The 19,587-nt window shown below is 47.6% G+C and overlaps 1 protein-coding gene across 6 annotated transcripts in view; it reads right to left on the bottom strand.

Moving 5' to 3' along the window:
- The window catches only part of LOC129489732 (general transcription factor II-I repeat domain-containing protein 2B), an 85,708-nt gene that overhangs the window by 45,611 nt on the left and 20,510 nt on the right, over positions 1–19,587 (bottom strand). For 4 of the 6 annotated variants that reach the window (XM_055292787.2, XM_055292786.2, XM_063646330.1 and 1 more), the window contains exon 2: positions 3,420–3,523. In XM_055292787.2, coding sequence (XP_055148762.1) covers positions 3,420–3,518 — 99 coding nt within the window. In that variant the 5' untranslated portion in view covers positions 3,519–3,523. Of the gene's footprint in view, positions 1–3,419; positions 3,524–17,456; positions 19,514–19,587 lie in introns of those variants that run through there. The other 2 variants (XM_055292785.2, XM_055292784.2) reach the window with 2 other exon arrangements.

Here is a 19,587-nt window from a genome sequence, read left to right as displayed (position 1 = left end):
CCAGCCACTGCACTCCCGCCTGGGCTACTAAGTGAGACTCTGTCTCAAAAAATAAATAAATAAGAAAAAAAAAAGAAACACACACATAGAATTTATTGGGGTTTTTTTGAAACAAGGTCTCACTGTCACCCAGTCTGGATTGCAGTGGTGTGATCACGGGTCACTGCAGCCTCGACCTCCTCGGCTCAGGTGATCCTCCCACCTCAGCCTACCAAGTAGCTAACACTACAGGCATGCGCCACCATGCCCAGCTAATTTTTGTATGTTTAGTAGAGACGGGGTTTCACCATGTTGGCCAGGCTGGTCCTGAACTCCTGGGCTCAAGCAATCTGTCCGCCTTGGCCTCTCAAAGTGCTGGGATTATAGGCGTGAGTCCCCACGCCCAGCCGAATTTGTTTATTGTTTGTCTCCCGAGTAGGATATAAGATCTCTGTGAGGGGGACCTTCTCAGGTCTTGTGACTCCAGTTCTTAGAAAGTGCTTCATGGGGCCGGGCGCGGTGGCTCACGCTTGTAATCCCAGCACTTTGGGAGGCCGAGGTGGGCGGATCACGAGGTCAGGAGATCGAGACCACAGTGAAACCCCGTCTCTACTAAAAATACAAAAAATTAGCCGGGCGTGGTGGCGGGCGCCTGTAGTCCCAGCTACTTGGAGAGGCTGAGGCAGGAGAATGGCGTGAACCCGGGAGGCGGAGCTTGCAGTGAGCCGAGATTGCGCCACTGCACTCCAGCCTGGGCGACAGAGCGAGACTCCGTCTCAAAAAAAAAAAAAAAAAAAGAAAGTGCTTCATGGATATTTGTCAAATGAAAGGAATGTGATCAGTTCTTAAACAATGTCCCTGGGGAAGATATTTCGAGTTTTCTTCAAAGAGATCCTAATGTTTTCTTTTATTATTATTATTATTTGAGAGAGGGTCTTGTTCTGTTACCCAGGCTGAAGTACAGTGGTGCAATCCTAGCCCACTGCAGCCTTGATCTCTTAGGCTGGAGCGATCCTCTTGCCTCAGCTTCTGCAGTAGCTGGGACTATAGGCATGTGTCACCACGCCCAGCTAATTTTTAAAATTTTTTATTTTTACTTTTTTTTTTTTTTTTTTTGAGATGGAGCCTCGCCCTGTTGCCCAGGCTGGAGTGCAATGGCGTGACCTTGACTCACTGCAACCTCTGCCTCCCAGGTTCAAGAGATTCTCCTGCCTCAGCCTCCCAAGTAGCTGGGATTACAGGCATGTGCCACCACGCCTGGCTAATTTTTTGTATCTTTAATAGAGACAAGGTTTCACCAAGTTAGCCAGGCTGGTCTCGAACTCCTGACCTCGTGATCTGCCTGCCTCGGCCTCCCAAACTCCCAAAGTGCTGGGATTACAGGCATGAGCCACTGCGCCCAGCCTAAAATTTTTTTTTAGTAGACACAAGGTCTTGCTATGTTACCCAGGCTGGTCTCAAAACTCCTGAGCTCAAGTGATCCTCTGGCCTTGGCCTCACAAAGTGGTGGGATTACAGGCGTGAGCCATCCTGCCTACCCCTAATGCTTTCTTTTAAAATTAATTCTGACCGGGCGCGGTGGCTCACGCCTGTAATCCCAGCACTTTGGGAGGCCGAGGCAGGCAGATCACAAGGTCAGATCGAGACCATCCTGGCTAACACCATGAAACCCCATCTCTACTAAAAATACAAAAAATTAGCCCGGTGTGGTGACGGGCACCTGTAGTCCCAGCTACTCAGGAGGCTGAGGCAGGAGAATGGCGTGAACCCGGGAAGCGGAGCTTTCAGTGAGTGGAAATCGTGCCACTGCACTCCAGCCTGGGGGACAGAGTGAGACTCCATCTCAAAATAATAATAAAAATAATTCCAACTTTTGTGGTTTTTTTTTTAAGAGTCAGGGTCTTGTGTTGTGCAGGCTGGCGTGCAGTATCATGATAGCTCATGACAGCTCATGATAACTCACTGCAGACTTGAACTCCTGGGCTGGAGCAATCCTTCCACCTCAGCACCCCAACTAGCTGGAACTATAGCACCATCCCCTCCAGCTAATTTTTAAAAAATAGTCTTGTAGAGACAAGGTCTCACTATGCTGCCCAGGCTGGTCTCCAACTCCTGGCCTCAAGCCATCCTCCCACCTCGACTCCAAAACCGCTGGGATTACAGGCAGACTATGCCAATTTTGATCACTTGAATGAGGTAGTGTCTGTCAGGTTTCTGCACTGTAAAGTTACTGATTTTCCATTTTTAATCAATAAATATCTTCCGATCAGATACTTTGGAGTTATGTAAATTTCTCATCAAATTTTCACATACCAGGTAAAGTTTACCTTTTGGGTGTAAATAGATAAATATAAATAGGCTATTTACTTTTTTTTTCTTGAGACAGTCTCACTCTGTTGCCCAGGCTGGAGTGCAATGGCACAATCTCAGCTCACTACAACCTCCGCCTCCCGGGTTCAAGTGATTCTCGTGTCTCAGCCTCCTCAGTAGCTGGGAATACAGGCGCCCACCACCACGCCCAGCTAATGTTTGTATTTTTAGTAGAAACGGGTTTCACCATGTTGGCCAGGCTGGTCTCCAACTCCGACCTGAGGTCATCCACATGCCTCGGCCTCCCAAAGTGCTGGGATTACAGGCGTGAGCCACTGCGCCTGGCCTATTTACTTTCGAATTTAGGTTTTAAAAATATTCTCAAACATGGTAACAAAGGTTACCATTCATTACATTTCAGATCTGGGAAGCTTAAGTTTATATAATTGCATCCACAATGTAATATATAAATACATAAATAATCTGACAAGCCCATTAACCTCTATAAAGGATACTCTAATATAGATGTCAGGCAGAAGGCAAACATCAAAAGTGATACTGAAGCAGCCGGACACAGTGGCTCACGCCTGTAATCTCAGCACTTTGGGAGGCCGAGGTGGGCAGATCACCTCAGAGTAAGGAGTTTGAGACCAGCCTGGCCAACATGGTGAAACCCCGTCTCTATTAAAAATACAAAAAATTAGCCGGGCATAGTGGCGGGCGCCTGTAATCCCAGCTACTTGGGAGGCTGAGGCAGGAGAATTGCTTGAACCGGGAGGCAGAGGTTGCAGTGAGCCGAGATCATGCCACTGCACTCCAGCCTGGGCAGCAGAGCAAGACTCCATCTCAAAAAAACAAAACAAAACAAAAATTAGCTGGACGTGGTAACGGGTGCCTATAATCCCAGCTACTCAGGAGGCTGAGGCAGGAGAATTGCTTGAACCCAGGAGGCAGAGGTTGTCATGAGCTGAGATTGCACCACTGCACTCCAGCCTGGGCGACAGAGTGAGACTCTGTCTTAAAAAAAAAAAAAAGAAAAGAAAAGAAAAGGGATACTGAAGTGTTTCATGATTCTGTCATTTCAACAATGATCCATCTATGGAATGTCAGACAGTGTCAGGCTGTCTCACCATGGACTCGAGGGCAGACACGAGGAATGTCACCACCATCCTGCTCTCTGAGGAGGACTCTTCTTCAACAGGCAGGGTGGACACTGCTACCTGGGCCATGATCCCTGTGCAAGAGAAGCAATAAGAAAGTGGCAAAAATTCAGAGTCTGAAACCCACATTCAGAGCTGTCAGGGTGCTCACAAAAGATCTAGTTCAAACTTTCAAGTTGAAGAAACTGAAATTTAAAGGCATTTAGTGACTTGCCCATGAGCTCCTGAATAGTAATGCTAACTTATTTTATTTTATTTTATTTTATTTTGAGACAGGGTCTTGCTCTGTCTCCCAGGCTGGAGTGCAGTGGTGCAATCACAGCTTACTGTAACGTCTGCCCCCTGGATTCAATCAATCCTCCCGTCTCAGCCTCCCTAGTAGCTGGGACTACAGGTGAGCACCACCACGCCTGGCTAATTTTTGTATTTTTTGTAAAGACAGGGTTTCGCTATGTTACCTAGGCTGGTCTCAAACTCCTGAGCTCAAGCAATCTGCCTTCCTTGGCCTCCCAAAGTGCTGGGATTACAGGTGTGAGTCACCACACCCAACCCGCTAACTCTCTTTCTTTTTTTTTTTTTTTTGAGACTGAGTTTCACTCTTGTTGCCCAGGCTGGTGTAATGGCGCGATCTCAGCTCACAGCAACCTCCACCTCCCGGGTTCAAGTGATTCTCCTGCCTCAGTATCCCGAGCAGCTAGGATTACAGGTGCCCGCCACCACGCCCAGCAAATTTTTGTATTTTTAGTAGAGACCGAGGTTTTGCCATGTTGGCCAGGCTGGTCTTGAACTCCTGACCTGAGGCAATCCGCCTGCCTTGGCCTCCCAAAGTGCTGAGATTACAGGCGTGAGCCACCGTACCCAGTCAACTTTCTTTTTCAACCATTGTGGAAGTCAGTGTGGCGATTCCTCAGGGATCTAGAACTAGAAATACCATTTGACCCAGCCATCCCATTACTGGGTATATACCCAAAGGACTATAAATCATGCTGCTATAAAGACACATGCACACGTATGTTTATTGCGGCACTATTCACAATAGCAAAGAGTTGGAACCAACCCAAATGTCCAACAACGATAGACTGGATTAAGAAAATGTGGCACATATACACCATGGAATACTATGCAGCCATAAAAAATGATGAGTTCATGTCCTTTGTAGGGACATGGATGAAACTGGAAAACATCATTCTCAGTAAACTATCGCAAGGACAAAAAACCAAACACCGCATGTTCTCACTCATAGGTGGGAATTGAACAATGAGAACTCATGGACACAGGAAGGGGAACATCACGCTCCGGGGACTGTTGTGGGGTTGGGGGAGGGGGGAGGGACAGCATTAGGAGATATACCTAATGCTAAATGACGAGTTAATGGGTGCAGGAAATCAACATGGCACATGGATACATATGTAACAAACCTGCACATTGTGCACATGTACCCTAAAACCTAAAGTATAATAATAATAAAAAAAAACTATTTATTTATTTAGACACAGGGTCTTGCTCTGTCACTCAGGCTGGAGTGCAGTGGGGCAATCTCATCTCACTGTAGGGTCCCAAGCAGCTGGGACTACAGGCACACACCATCAAACCCGGATTTCTTTTTTCTTTTTTTTGTAGAAACAGGGTTTTGCCATGTTGCCCATACTGGTCTTGAACTCCTGGTCTCAAGTGATCCTCCTGCCTCGGCTTCCCAAAGTGCTGGGATTATAGGCATGAGCCACCATGCTCAGCCTTCTTTTCTGGGACGGAGTCTTGCTCTGTCGCCCAGGCTGGAGTGCAATGGTGCGATCTCGGCTCACTGCAACCTCTGGCTCCCAGGTTCAAGCGATTCTCCTGCCTCAGCCTCCCAAGTAGCTGGGATTACAGGTTCCCACCACCACGCCTGGTTAATTTTTGTATTTTTAGTAGAGATGGGGTTTCACCATGTTGAACCAGGCCAGTCTCGAATTGCTAACCTCAAGTGATCCACTTGCCTAGGCCTCCCAAAGTGCTGTGATCACAGGAGTGAGCCACCGCACCCAGCCTTTTTTTTTTTTTTTTTTTTTGAGACGGAGTCTCACTCTGTCGCCCAGGCTGGAGTGCAGTGGTGCGATCTCCGCTCACTGCAAGCTTCACCTCTCAGGTTCACGCCATTCTCCTGCCTCAGCCTCCCAAGTAGCTGGGACTACAAGCACCCGCCACCATGCCCGGCTAATTTTTTGTATTTTTGATAGAGACAGGGTTTCACCATGTTAGCCAGGATGGTCTCGATCTCCTGACCTCGTGATCCACCCACCTTGGCCTCCCAAAGTGCTGAGATTACAGACATGACCCACTGCGCTCGGCCCTCACCCAGCCTTTTAAATTTATTTTTATGCTAACTTTATAGAATATATTTTCCACTAAACCTACACACGGCCTCCCCATAAAACAAACTCAGGTATTACGTGAGAGGAGCATGCTGTTTCCCAGATGAGGAGAAGAGAATTTGTACCTTATTGATCCAATGATGTTTAGTCAGATTTCAGCATGGCTGTGACAGCTATCACACTGTTTCACTTACACATAGAAAGGATATAATGGGTTTGTGTACTAAAGATAGGAAGAGAAAATTCCTTCTTTCCCTCTTCCCTTTGGACTTCTGTCTCCTAAAAGCTCACTCTAAATTTTGCTAAGTTTTTTTTTTTTTTTTTGCTTTTTGTTTGTTTTGTTTTTAGAGACAGGATCTCACTTCTGTCACCCAGTCTGGAGTACAGTGGCACAATCATGGCTCACTGCATCCTCCAACTCTCAGGCTCAAGTGATCCTCCTGCCTCACCCTCCCGAGTAGCTGGGACTACAGGCATGTATCACCAGGCCCAGCTAATTTTTTAACATTTTTTTTTAAAGATGGGGTCTTGCTCTATCGCCGAGGCTGATCTCAAATTCCTGGGCTTAAGCCATCCTCCTGTGTCGGCCTCCTTAAGTGCTAGGATGACAGGCGTGATGAAGTTAGCTTTAAGAAATTTCTTTGAAAAAAATTCTCTGAAATCTTAAAAACAATTTTTTGAAATGGAACATGCAAATAAAGTACCTGTTAGCTACCATCATGTCCCTCCAATATTTGGCTTAATTCTATTTCTAAGCAAAAGATAAACAGATCAACATGAGTGTGCATGTGGAAGGAAGACAGAAGATTTTTCTTTTGAGTTTCACTCGTCGCCCAGGCTGGAGTGAAGTGGTGTGATCTCTGCTCACTGCAACCTCTGCCTCCCGGGTTCAAGCAATTCTCCTGCCTCAGCCTCCCAAGTAGCTGGGATTACAGGCAGCCGCTACCACACCCGGCTAATTTTTGTATTTTTAGTAGAGACGGGGTTTCATCATTTTGGTCAGGCTGGTCTCAAACTCCTGACCTCAGGTGATCTGCCCGCCTCAGCCTCCCAAAGTGCTGGGATTACAGGCGTGAGCCACTGAGCCCGACCAAAACTGAAGATTTAAGGGAGCTAAGTGTGGAGGTCACATGGGGTTATTTGGAAATATTCACAAAGGTCTCTTTCAGATCATGTGGTTTGATTTCTTGCCCACTTGAATGTGGTGTGGCCACATGACTTTCGTGGACTGAGGATGTCAGGGAAGTAACTTCACTTTGCCACACTCTCTATTCCTCCTCGGTGGTCACTGGGAACTTTCCACATGGAACCACCACAGCAGCCTGGGTTCCAGATTGCAGACAACGTGAAACAGACTCACAGCCGACACATAACAGACTTTTAGTGCAAGGTCTTTGCTCCTTTAATCCTCCAAAGTCTGGTGTCATTTGCAACCACAGCACACCCTAGCCAGTCTGGACAGTTACAGAAGGTTGAAAAGAAATTCTAAAAATGCAACTATCTACCAAAATTCTTTGAAGACACTCGAGGATCCCTTAGAGTTATAATCTTTCTGAGAACATTAGCTATGCTGAACCAGTAGGATGCAAATTGATGCCGTTAAAAATTTTTATAAATCTCTATATCTCTATTATTATTAAACAGAATGGTAGGGGGAAGGGAGGGATAGGGAAAGATTTGGTTGTTTGTTTGTTTGTTTTTTGAGATGGAGTATCACTCTGTCACCCAGGCTGGAGTGCAGTGGCTCAATCTCAGCTCATTGCAAACTCTGCCTCCTGGGTTCAAGCGATTCTCCTGCCTCAGCCTCCCAAGTAGTTGGGATTGCAGGCGTGATCCACCACACCTGGCTAATTTTTGTACTTTTGGTGGAGACAGGGTTACACCATGTTGGCCAGGCTGGTCTCGAACTCTTGACCTCAAGTGATCCGCCCGCCTCGGCCTCCTAAAGTGCTGGGATTACAGGTGTGAGCCACCATATCTGGTCTGTTTTTTCTTTTGTTTTGTTTTGTTTGTTCGTTTGTTTGTTTCTGAGACAGCATCTTGCTCTGTCACCCAGGTTGGAGTGTTATCACGGTTCAGTGTAGCCTCGACCTTCTGGGTTCAGTTGATCCTCCCATTTCAGCCCCCCGGGTGGCTGGGACTACAGGTGCATGCCACCACACCCGGCTAATTTTTGCATTTTAATAGAGACAGGGTTTCACTATGTTGCCCAGGCTGGTCTCCAACTCCTGGGCTCAAGCGATCTTCCTGCTTCTGCCTCCCACAGTGCTGGGATTACAGGTGTGAGCCACCGCACCGGCCAATATTGTTTTTCATAGCAAAGACTCTGTTCTGGCAATAGAGCTAGAGTCAGAAAAAGCAGCCTCAATTGCCTCTCTGCTTTTTGGCTAAGATGAAGAGTAGAAAAAGCGGCATCCAGCCATGAGACGCGTAGGTCCTAGAAAGTCTTTTCTTGAGCATTCTAGATTCCACTCACCAAGCAAATGCACATCAAAGAATATGTAACGGCAAAGACGTGTTATGTTCCCATTCACCAGAACACTCCCTTAGATCATGCTCCATCCTTATTCTTTTGGAAGCTCAGAGAATTTCCATTCGTAATCTTTATTTTGTCTTTAGCATCCCCAGGAGAGAAAAGGGCGTAGAAGTATTCTCATTTTACAACTTAGCGAGTTGTCCAAGCAAAGCTAGAACATACACCAGGACAATTTTTGCCTAGTGCTATTTCCACTTCTTCACACCTTCAATTGCCACTGATCTATGATGTCATCACACTCAATGTGTATTAAGAAATGGCGCCGGCGCAGTGGCTCACGCCTATAATCCCAACACTTTTGGAGGCTGAGGCAAGTGGATCGCTTGAGGTCAGAAGTTCGAGACCAGCCTGGCCAACATGGTGAGGCACCCCCCCCCTTCTCTACTAAAAATTAGCCAGGCATGGTGGCAGACACCTGTAATCCCAGCTACTCCGGAGGCTGAGGCAGGAGAATTGCTTGAACCCAGGAGGCGGAGGTTGCAGTGAGCCAAGATTGTGCCACTGCCCTCCAGGTGGGGCAACAGAGTAAGATTCCGTCTAAAAAAAAAAAAAAAAAAAAAAAAGGAAGACGCCACAGCAACAGCCCATGGGGCGCCCCTGGTGATGAAGGTCCTACGTCTTTTTTTTTTTTTTTTGAGACGGAGTCTCGCTCTGTCGCCCAGGCTGGAGTGCAGTGGCACGATCTCCGCTCACTGCAAGCTCCGCCTCCTGGGTTCAAGCCATTCTCCTGCCTCAGCCTCCCGAGTAGCTGGGACTACAGGCACCCGCCACCATGCCCAGCTAATTTTTTGTATTTTTAGTAGAGACGGGGTTTCACCATGTTAGCCAGGATGGTCTCCATCTCCTGACCTCGTGATCCGCCCACCTCGGCCTCCCAAAGTCCTGGGATTACAGGCGTGAGCCACCACACCCAGCTGGTCCTATGTCTTTATCATAACTTTCGGGGCATGCAGCGAGCCCTGCAGGATGGAAAGCACCCTGGGGACGGCAACCCACGGGCCTTCTCTGGGCTTCCTGCTTTCTGGAAATGGGTGCATCCAGGTCACACTGGAAGTTCACTGTTCTTTGCTCCTCCCAAGGTTCCTTCCCGGACGGTCTTTAGTTGAGACTATTCATGGAGCCCTCCCTGCACCTTTCACTTGGGGACAGCTCCCTCTCTTCTCTCCTCTTCCCAGAAAGAAACTGCCATCAGGAGGTGGCATTAACAATGAATGCCAGAGGAGGCATTGGGCCAGGCAGGTGATGCCAGCTTAGGAAGCACCTGATGCACTGGTCCCCACGGGACTACACGCCAAGAGAGCTGCGGGCTGTATTCAGGCATCTTGTCTATTGGAGAAAATACTAAATCAACTGTTTGTTTATTTATTTATATATATATTTTTTGAGACAAGGTCTTACTCTGTCACCCAGGCTGGAGTGCAGTGGCACGATCTGCAACCTCTGCCTCCTGGGTTCAAGCAACTCTCTTGCCTCAGCCTCCCAAGTAGCTGGGATTATAGGCACCCGCCACCGGGCCCAGCTAAGTTTTGTATTTTTTAGTAGAGACGGGGTTTCACCATGTTGGCCAGGCTGGTCTTGAACTCCTAACCTCAGGTAATCCACACGCCTCAGCCTCCCAGAGTGCTGGGACTACAGGTGTGAGCTACCACGTCTAGCCTTATTTTTTTTTTTTTTTTTTTTTTTTAACATGGAGTCTCGCTCTGTCACCCAGGCTGGAGTGCAGTGGCATGATCTCGGCTCACTGCAACCGCCGCTTCTGGGGTTCAAGCAATTCTCTTGCCTCAGCCTCCCGAGTAGCTGGAATTACAGGCAGCTGCCACCATGCTCGGCTAATTTTTTGTGTTTTTAGTAGAGGTGGGGTTTCATGATGTTGGCCAGGCTGGTCTTGAACTCCCGACCTCAAGTGATCTACCTGCCTTGGCCTCCCGAAGCCCTGGGATTACAGGCATGAGCCAATGAACCTGGTCAGCTTTTTTATTTCTAAGAGTCAGAGTCTCACAATGTCACCCAGGCTGGAGTGCAGTGGCTCGATCATGGCTCACTGCAGCCTCCAACTCCTGGACTCAAGCCATCCTTCCCCCTCAGCCACACTGGGATTACAGCTGTGAGCCACTGCACCTGGCTCAATCAACTACTTCCTATGAATGTTTCTTTCACTTCTGACCTTTTTTGAATCCCCTCAACTTAAAATCCAAAGGAGTCACATATTATGTAATTCCATTCATATTAAATTTCTAGAATAGGGAAATCTATAGGAACTGAGAGTAGATTAACGGTTATTTGGGGTTGATAGCTAAAGGGTAAAAGGTTTCAGAGTGATGAAAATGTTCAAAAATTGACTGTGATGGCCGGGCACGGTGGCTCACACCTGTAATCCCAGCACTTTGGGAGGCCAAGGTGGACGGATCACGAGGTCAAAAGATCGAGACCATCCTGGCCAACATGGTGAAACCTTGTCTCTACTAAAAATACAAAAATTAGCCGGGCGTGGTGGCACACGCCTGTAGTCCCAGCTACTCGGGAGGCTGAGGCAGGAGAATCTCTTGAACCCGGGAGGCAGAGGTTGCAGTGAGCCGAGATCCCACCACTGCACTCCAGCCTGGGCAACAGGGCGAGACTCCGTCTCACAAAAAACAAAACAAAACAAAAATTGACTGTGATGATTGTTGTGCAACTCTGTGAATATATTTTAAGAAACCACTGAACAGTACACTTTATTTTTTTAATTTTCTTTTTTTTTTTGAGATGGGTTCTTGCTCTGTCTCCCAGGCTGGAGTGCAGTGGCACAAACATGGTTCACTGCAACCTCTGCCTTCTGGGTTCAAGCGATTCTCCTGCCTCAGCCTCCTGAGTAGCTAGGATTACAGGCGTGCACCACTACGTCCAGCTAATTTTTTGTATTTGTAGTAGAGATGGGGTTTCGCCATGTTGCCCAGGCTGGTCTTGAACTCCTGACCTCAGGTGATCCACCATCCTTGGCCTCCCAAAGTGCTGGGATTATAGGTGTGAGGCACCATGCCCACCCCTATTTTTTAAATTTTTCTTTATTTTTTCTGACAGGGTATCACTCTGTCACCCAGGCTGAAGTGCAGTGACATGATCATAGTTGGAGGGCAGTGGCGCAATCACTGGGTGACAGAGCGAGACTCCGTCTCAAAAAAATAAATAAATAAAAAATAAATAAATAAATAATTATACTTAAATATTAAAACATTTTTGGCTGACTCTGGGCACACTGCCTATGGGTCAGCCCTGCTTCTCAAGGTGCATAAAAAAAAATTAAGTGACATAAACAAGTATTTCATCTTTATAAATAAACAAATGAAACATATCCTCATCTAGTCTAGTTTACATCAGGTAAAAGAATTTTTATTTAAAAACTTTTTCCTTTATGTCAGGCTGGGAGAGGTGGCTCATGCCTGTAATCCCGGCACTTTGGGAGGTCAAGGCAGGTGGATAATTTGAGGTCAGGAGTTCAAGACCAACCTGGCCAACATGGTGAAACCCCGTCTCTACTAAAAACAGAAAAACTAGCTGGGCATTGTGGCAGCTGCCTGTAATCCCAGATAATCCAGAGACTGAGGCAGGAGAATCGCTTGAACCAGGGAGGCAGAGGTTACAGTGAGCCAAGATCGTGCCACTGCACTCTAGCTTGGGCGACAGAGCGAGACTCTGTCTCAAAATAAATAAATAAATAAATAAATAAATAAATAAATAAATAAAACATAATCCTTATCTACTCTAGTTTACATCAGGTAAAAAAATTTTCAGCCAGGCGTGGTAGCTCATGCCTGTAATCCCAGCACTTTGGGAGGCCGAAGCAGGTGGATCACCTGAGGTCAGGGGTTCAAGACCAGACTGACCAATATGGGGAAACCTTGTCTCTACTAAAAGTACAAAAATTACCTGGGCATGCCAGGAGTGGTGGCTCACACCTGTAATCCCAGCACTTTGGGTGACCAAGGCGGGTGGATCACGTGGTCAGGAGATTAAGACCATCCTGGCTAACACGGTGAAACCCTGTCTCTACTAAAAATACAAAGAATTAGCTGGGCACGGTGGCACGTGCCTATAGTCCCAGCTACTCAGGAGGCTGAGGCAGGAGAATCGCTTGAACTCGGGAGGCGGAGGTTGCAGTGAGCCAAGATCAAGCCACTACACTCCAGCCTGGGCAGCAAGAGCAAAACTCTGTCTGAAAAAAAAAAAAAAAAGAACTTTCATTTAAAACTTTTTTTTTTTTAATTTCACAGGAAATGGATTGCATGATTGTTTTTGTTTTTTGTTTTTTTGAGACGGAGTCTTGCTCTGTCACCCAGGCTGGAGTGCAGTGGCGCAATCTCGGCTCACTGCAAGCTCCGCCTCCCGGGTTCACGCCATTCTCCTGCCTCAGCCTCTCCAAGTAGCTGGGACTACAGGCGCCCGCCACCACGCCCGGCTAATTTTTTGTATTTTTTAGTAGAGATGGGGTTTCACCGTGGTCTCGATCTCCTGACCTTGTGATCCGCCTGCCTCGGCCTCCCAAAATGCTGGGATTACAAGCGTGAGCCACTGCGCCCAGCCAGTATAATTTTTATATAGCAAAGTTCACCCTTTCCAATGTACAGTTCTATTATTTTTATTTATTTATTTATTTTGAGATGGAGTTTCACTCTTTTTGCCCAGGCTGGAATGCAATGGCATGATCTTAGCTCACTACTACCTCCGCCTCCCTGGTTCAAGCGATTCTTCTGCCTCAGCCTCCTGAGTAGTTGGGACTACAGGTGTGCGCCACCACACCCAGCTAATTTTTGTATTTTTAGTACACACAGGGTTTTGCCACGTTGGCCAGGATGGTCTCGATCTCTTGACCTCGTGATCCACCCGCCTTGGCCTCCCAAAGTGCTGGGATGCTGGGATTACAGGCGTGAGCCACCGCACCCGGCCGATTTTTTTTTTTTCTTTTTTGAGACAGGGTCTCACTCTGTCACCCAGGCTGGAGTGCAGTGGTGCACTCTCAGCTCACTGCAACTTCCCCATCCCGGGCTCAAGCAATCCTCGTGCCTCAGCCTCCTGAGTAGCTGGGACCACGGGCGTGTGCCATCATGCCCAACTCATTTTCCTTTTTTTTTAAATAGGAGGTTTCACCATGTTGCCCAGGCTGGTCTCGAACTCCTGACCTCAGGTGATCTGCCGCCTTGGCCTCCCAAAGTGTTGGGATTACAGGTGTCAGTCACCTGCTTGGCCCCTGTGAATTTTGACATATATAAAGTTATATAGCTACTATAAAATTAAGGTATAAAACAGTTCTGTCATCCCCAGAATATTATACCACGGTAATCCCTAAACAGGCTCTGATGTCAAAAGTCTGCTTTTTTTTTTTTGTTTTGAGACGGAGCCTCGCTCTGTCGCCCAGGCTGGAGTGCGGTGGCGCCATCTCGGCTCACTGCAAGCTCCGCGTCCCGGGTTCACGCCATTCTCCTGCCTCAGCCTCTCCGAGTAGCTGGGACTACAGGCGCCCGCCACCACGCCCGGCTAATTTTTTGTATTTTTAGTAGAGACGGGGTTTCACCGTGGTCTCGATCTCCTGACCTCGTGATCCGCCCGCCTCGGCCTCCCAAAGTGCTGGGATTACAAGCGTGAGCCACTGCGCCCGGCCCAAAAGTCTGCTTTTTAACAAAAAAGAAAATAAAAATAAAAACACAAACAAAAATAGAAATTAAAAAATTGAAAAAACCAAAGAATAAAATAATAGGCAGGATGATACCAGGTGGAATTCAAAAAAAGATACTATCAGTTGGCGTCAACTATGCTACCAGTAATCATTTAAAAAACAAGTGTTTCATAATAATTATCATCACTTTTTTGAGGCAGGGTCTCACTCCGTCACCCAGTCTGGAATGCAGTGGCGCAATCACAGCTCACTGCAGCCTCTGCCTCCCCGGGCTCGGGTGATCTTCCCACCTCAGCCTCCTGAGTAGCTGGAATCCCAGGCATGCACCACCATGTTCAGCTAATTTTTGTATTTTTTGTAGAGAGGGGGTTTCGCCATGTTGCCCAGGCTGGTCTCAAACTCCTGACCTAAGGTGATGTGCCCCACTCAGCCTCCCAAAACGCTGGGATTACAGGCATGAGCCACCATGCCTGGCCCTTTTTGCTCTTTTAAAACTGTAGATGTAAACTCCAAAAACTTCCAAATCTCATTTTGTCTTCCCAGCAATCCTGGAGGAGTTTCTGTCCTTCTAATGTGATATTTTACTAACGAAAAGCAAATACCTAGAACAATCTCCAGCCTACAGGTCAAATCCAGACCGCAGCCTATTTTTGTAAATTAAGCTTTGTCAGAACACAGTCACATTCACTTGTTACATCTTGTCTACAGCTGCTTTCCTGCAAAGGAAGGTTTGCATGCATGTGACAAAGACCCCATGTCCCCAAAGCCAAAAATATTTACTATCGTTACAAACAAAGTTTGCCCATCACTGATCTAGAATCTGTATCTGTCCCTTACAACCTTTCATCATTTGGAATGTCATCCACTCCCTTTATGAAAACTCTGAAATCTTGAAATAGAGGACTGGTTTATTTTTAAAAACTGTTTCTAGATTTTCCTTTCCAAAGATTAATTTTTCAGGTTTTAAAGGGCTTAGTTTTTTTGTTTTGTTTTGGTTTTGAGACAGAGTCTTGCTCTGTCCTCCAGATCGAAGTGCAGTGGTATCATCACAGCTTACCACGCGCCTGGCTAATTTTGATTTTTTTTTTTTTTTTTGTAGAGACAAAGTTTCACTATGTTGCCCAAGCTGGTCTTGAACTCCTAGGCTCAAGCGATTCTCCTGCCTCAGTCTCTCAAAATACTGGAATTATAGGAATGAGACACTGCGCCCAGACCCGGGACTTGTTTTCTGTTTTGTCTTGCTTTTTTCTTTTGAGATAGGGTCTTGCTCTATCACCCAGACTGGAGTGTAGTGGCATGATCATAGCTCCCTGCAGCCTGGGACTCCCAAGCTTAAGTGATCCTCCCACCTCAGCCTCCCAAGTAGCTGGGACCACAGGCACACACTACTGTACTCAGCTAATTTTTGTATTTTTTTTTTTTTTGTAGAGACGGAGTTTTGTCATGTTGCCCAGGCCAATCTTGAACTCCTAGACTCAAGCAATCCTCCCACCTCAGCCTCCCAAGTAGTTGGGACCACAGGCACACACCACTGTACCCAGCTAATTTTTTTTTTTTTTGTAGAGACGGAGTTTTGCCACGTTGTCCAGGCCAGTCTTGAACCCCTAGACTCAAGCAATCCTCCCACCTCAGCCGCCCAAAGTGCTGAGATTACAGGCGTGAGCCACCACACCGAGCCACAAGGCTTGGTTTTAATTAATAAATTCCACCTTCTTCACAGCTCAGCCTACAAGTACAAACTCAAGAGTACATGTTTCACCATTCAACAAAAATGTAATGAGCACCTGCGATGTAAAAATGTATACTAGTGGCCAGGTGAGGTGGCTCATACCTGTAATCCCAGCACTCTGGGAGGCTGAGGCAGGTGGATCACCTGAGGTCAGGAGTTCCATATCAGCATGGCCAACATGGTGAAACCCTGGCCAACATGGAGAGACTGAGGACAGGCGTGGTGGTGGGCGCCTATAATCCCAGCTACTCAGGAGGCGGAGGTTGCAGTGCACCAAGATCGTGCCATTGCACTCCAGCCTGGGCAACAAGAACGAAACTCCATCCCCCCCCAAAAAAAAAAAATTATCTGGGCATGGTGGCATGCACCTGTAATCCCAGCTACTCAGGAGGCTGAGGCAGGAGAATCTCTTGAACTCGGGAGGCGGAGGTTGCAGTGGGACGTGATCATGCCACTGCACTTTAGCCTCAGTGACAGAGCAAGACTCCATCCCCTCCCTCCCAAAAAAAAACGTATACTGATGGCAAGGAGTGGAGGGGAATCATAAGCAATACAGTAAAAGGAGCCAGACACCCATGAAATGGCCTCAGGGCATGTAGGAACGCAGAAGAATCCACTGGGCGGACAAGAAAAATGAAGGGCCAGGACTGTCCCCCTTATCTTCGGCAGACTCATTCCAAGACCCTCAGTGGATGCCTGGAACTGTGGATAGTGCCAAACCCTAAATCTGTTATGTTCTTTTTCTTTTTTTGAGATGGAGTCTCGCTCTGTCGCCCAGGCTGGAGTGCAGTGACAGATCTTGGCTCACTGCAACCTCCGCCTCCCAGGTTCAAGTGATTTTCCTGCCTCAGACTCCCGAGTAGCTGGGGTTACAGGTGTGCACCACCATGTCTGGCTCATTTTTGTATTTTTAGTAGAGACGGGGTTTCACCATGTTAGCCAGTCCGGGCAACATAGTGGGACCAGCCCGGCAACATAATGGGACTTCGCCTCTACAAAAAAATTAAAAATTAGCCAGGTGTGGGGGTGTATGCCTGTGGTCCCAGCTACTCGGGAGGCTGAGATGGGAGGATTGCTTGAGCCCAGGAGGTCGAGGCTGCAGTGAGCTGTGATCCCACCATTTCAACAGGGCGAGACCCTGGGCAACAGGGCAAGACTCTGTCTCAAGAGAAAAAAAAAAGAAGGCCTCCCGGGCGCAGTGACTCATGCCTGTAATCCCAGCACTTTGGGAGGCTGAGGTGGGTGAATCAACTGAGGTCAAGATTTCGAGACCAGCCTGGCCAACATGGTGAAACCCCGTCTCTACTAAAAACATAAAAATTAGCCAGGCGTGGTGGTGCACGCCTGTCATCCCAGCTACTCTGGAGGCTGAGGTAGAAGAATGGCTTGAATCCGGGAGGTGGAGCTTACAGTTAGCCGAGATCGCAACAGTGCACTCCAGCCTGGGCGACAGGGCAAGGCTGTCTTAAAAAAAAATAAAGCAAAGGTGACAGGTATGGAATTTTCAACTTGCATCAGGTCAGCAGCATTCAATAAGTTTTGGATTTTGGAACAGTTCACATTCTGGATTTTTGGATTAGGGATGTTCAACCTGTGCATACATACCTACGATGAATTTTAATTTATAAATTAGGCACAGTAAGAAATTAACAACAATAATAAGATAGAATAAGTATATCAAGTACTGTAATGTTATGTGAATGTGATCTCTCTCTCTCAATATAACTTGTAACGTACTTACCCTTCTTCTTCTTGTAATGATGTGAGAATCTATGCCTGAATCTGTGTAACCATCCCTTACTCGCAGTAAATGGCTTGGTGTCAGTTTCAGAGCATCCTTTGCTGAAGTCTTGGTATAGGCTCAAGGCTTTCTGGCGCAACATGTTGCTGTCAGTGGGAACACGTTTTCTGTTCATCTCTTCCACCCACAAATGCAGTGCCTGTTCCATCTTAACTAAGCACTTATCACGCACTGTGGCCGTCACTTTAGCAGTTGGAGGTGAGACAGCAAAACTAGCACGAATTTCTTTTTCCTTCTTCACAATTTCACGGATGGAAGATTCATTCTTCCCGTAGATCTTAGCAACCTCAGCATAGGATTTTTTGTCTTTCCTGATTAAGTCGAGAACTTTCACCTTTTCACTTAGAGGAAGCACTTTACGGCTTCTCTTTGGCCTATCCAAATTACCAGCATCACTACTCTTGTGCTTTGGGGCCATTATGACGGAAAATAAGGGTGACTTGAACACATACACTGGGACACTGTGACGGTCGATCTGATAACCCAGCCAGCTACTAAGTGACTATGGGTGTGGAGCGTCCACAGCTTGGGGACGCTGAACAAAGGGGACGATTCACTGCCCAGGCTGCACAGCGCGAGATTTCATCACAGCGTGCAATTTAAAACTTATGAATTGTTTATTTCTGGAATTTTCCATGTAGTATTTTCAGACCACGGTTGACCTCAGGTAACTGAAACAGCGGGTAACTGTACTTCCAGGTTCTGCAGCCTGAGAATGAGAGAAGGGACTGTGCAGGCTGAAGGCGTGGGGGAAGAGCCAGGGCCCTGGGGAGCAGACGTCAGGGACTAAACTGGAAGGCAGGCAGGAAGAACCGTGACCCACTCCAAACCGCCACTGAAGATTGATCCCAACTGCAAACCGGTGCCAAGCCCCGCGTCCACGGAAGTCACACAGCCTATGACGCCTTCCTCTCCAAATGGAAGCAAAGAGGAGAAAAGGCTGCTGGAGTCTTCAATTGCAGCCGTGAGCAATCTCCAACTGGCCAGTTTCCAAGCTTATATCTAGACATCTGCTTACTTCAAATTACCAGCATGAAACTAAAACATGATTTTTTTTTTCCTTAAAACACAAAGCTTGGCCCAGCAATTCCAGTCCTTGGTATACACCTATGAGAATTGAAAACAAATGTCCGCACAAAAACGTGTACACCAATGTTCATAGCAGTATTATTCATAACAGCCAAAAGGTGGAAATTACCCAAATAGCCATCAATGGATGGAAAATCAAAATGCTGTGTATTCATATCGTGGATTTTTATGCAGCCATAAAGAAGGAAAGAAGCCAGACACACAAAAAACTTCTTGGGATGATTCTATCCACACGAAATGTCCAGAATAGGCAAACCCACGGAGACAAAAGTGATTGCCAAGGGCTGGGGATGGGACGGGGTGGGGACCGGGGAATGACGGCCTAATGGGGTTTGAGTTTCTTCTCCTCGGGTACTGAAAACGTTCTGCAATTAGTGGCAAAGGTTGCACAACTCTGTGCACTGAATTATTCACTCTTAAAACGTGAATTTTACAATGGATCTCAACGAAGCTGTTATTAAGAAACAAGAAAGCTTGGGCTTGAGGGGTGGGGAATACAGCCCTGCGAGCCTTTTTCCCCCTTGAACTCGAAACCAGAATTGCAACGGGAAATTCCCGGGCCTCGGCCTTTTTCCTTGGGAGTCTGGATTGGTTTTCCGCCAACAAACAGATCCCCGGAGGCCGTCGCGAGGACCATACCCACGGACAAAATCCACAACCTGGGCCTCTAGGCAACGCGTGACGTCAGGGGGTGGATCCGGGGCGCAGTTGCCTGGTAACAGCGGCGGCCCCGCCCCCTTATTTAACCAATCAAGCGCGTCGGCACGCAGCGCGAGCGCCCCACGTACGACGGGAGGAGCGTGACATCACGCACACCCCAGCTCGACCAATCAGGAAGGAAAGGGATGCGCGCTCTGTGCGTACGACCATTGCCCCCGCGGCAAGGCTTCCCCGCCCCCACCCTCACACCGCTGGTCCTGCCCGCGAGGATCGGGGTTCGGGGGTGCCTCGCCTTGGGGCGCCGGGGTGTCCCGGGGGGCCA

Source organism: Symphalangus syndactylus, chromosome 9, assembly GCF_028878055.3.
Source record: "Symphalangus syndactylus isolate Jambi chromosome 9, NHGRI_mSymSyn1-v2.1_pri, whole genome shotgun sequence".
Lineage (NCBI taxonomy): Eukaryota > Metazoa > Chordata > Mammalia > Primates > Hylobatidae > Symphalangus > Symphalangus syndactylus.
This window is presented reverse-complemented; position numbering and strand designations above follow the sequence as displayed.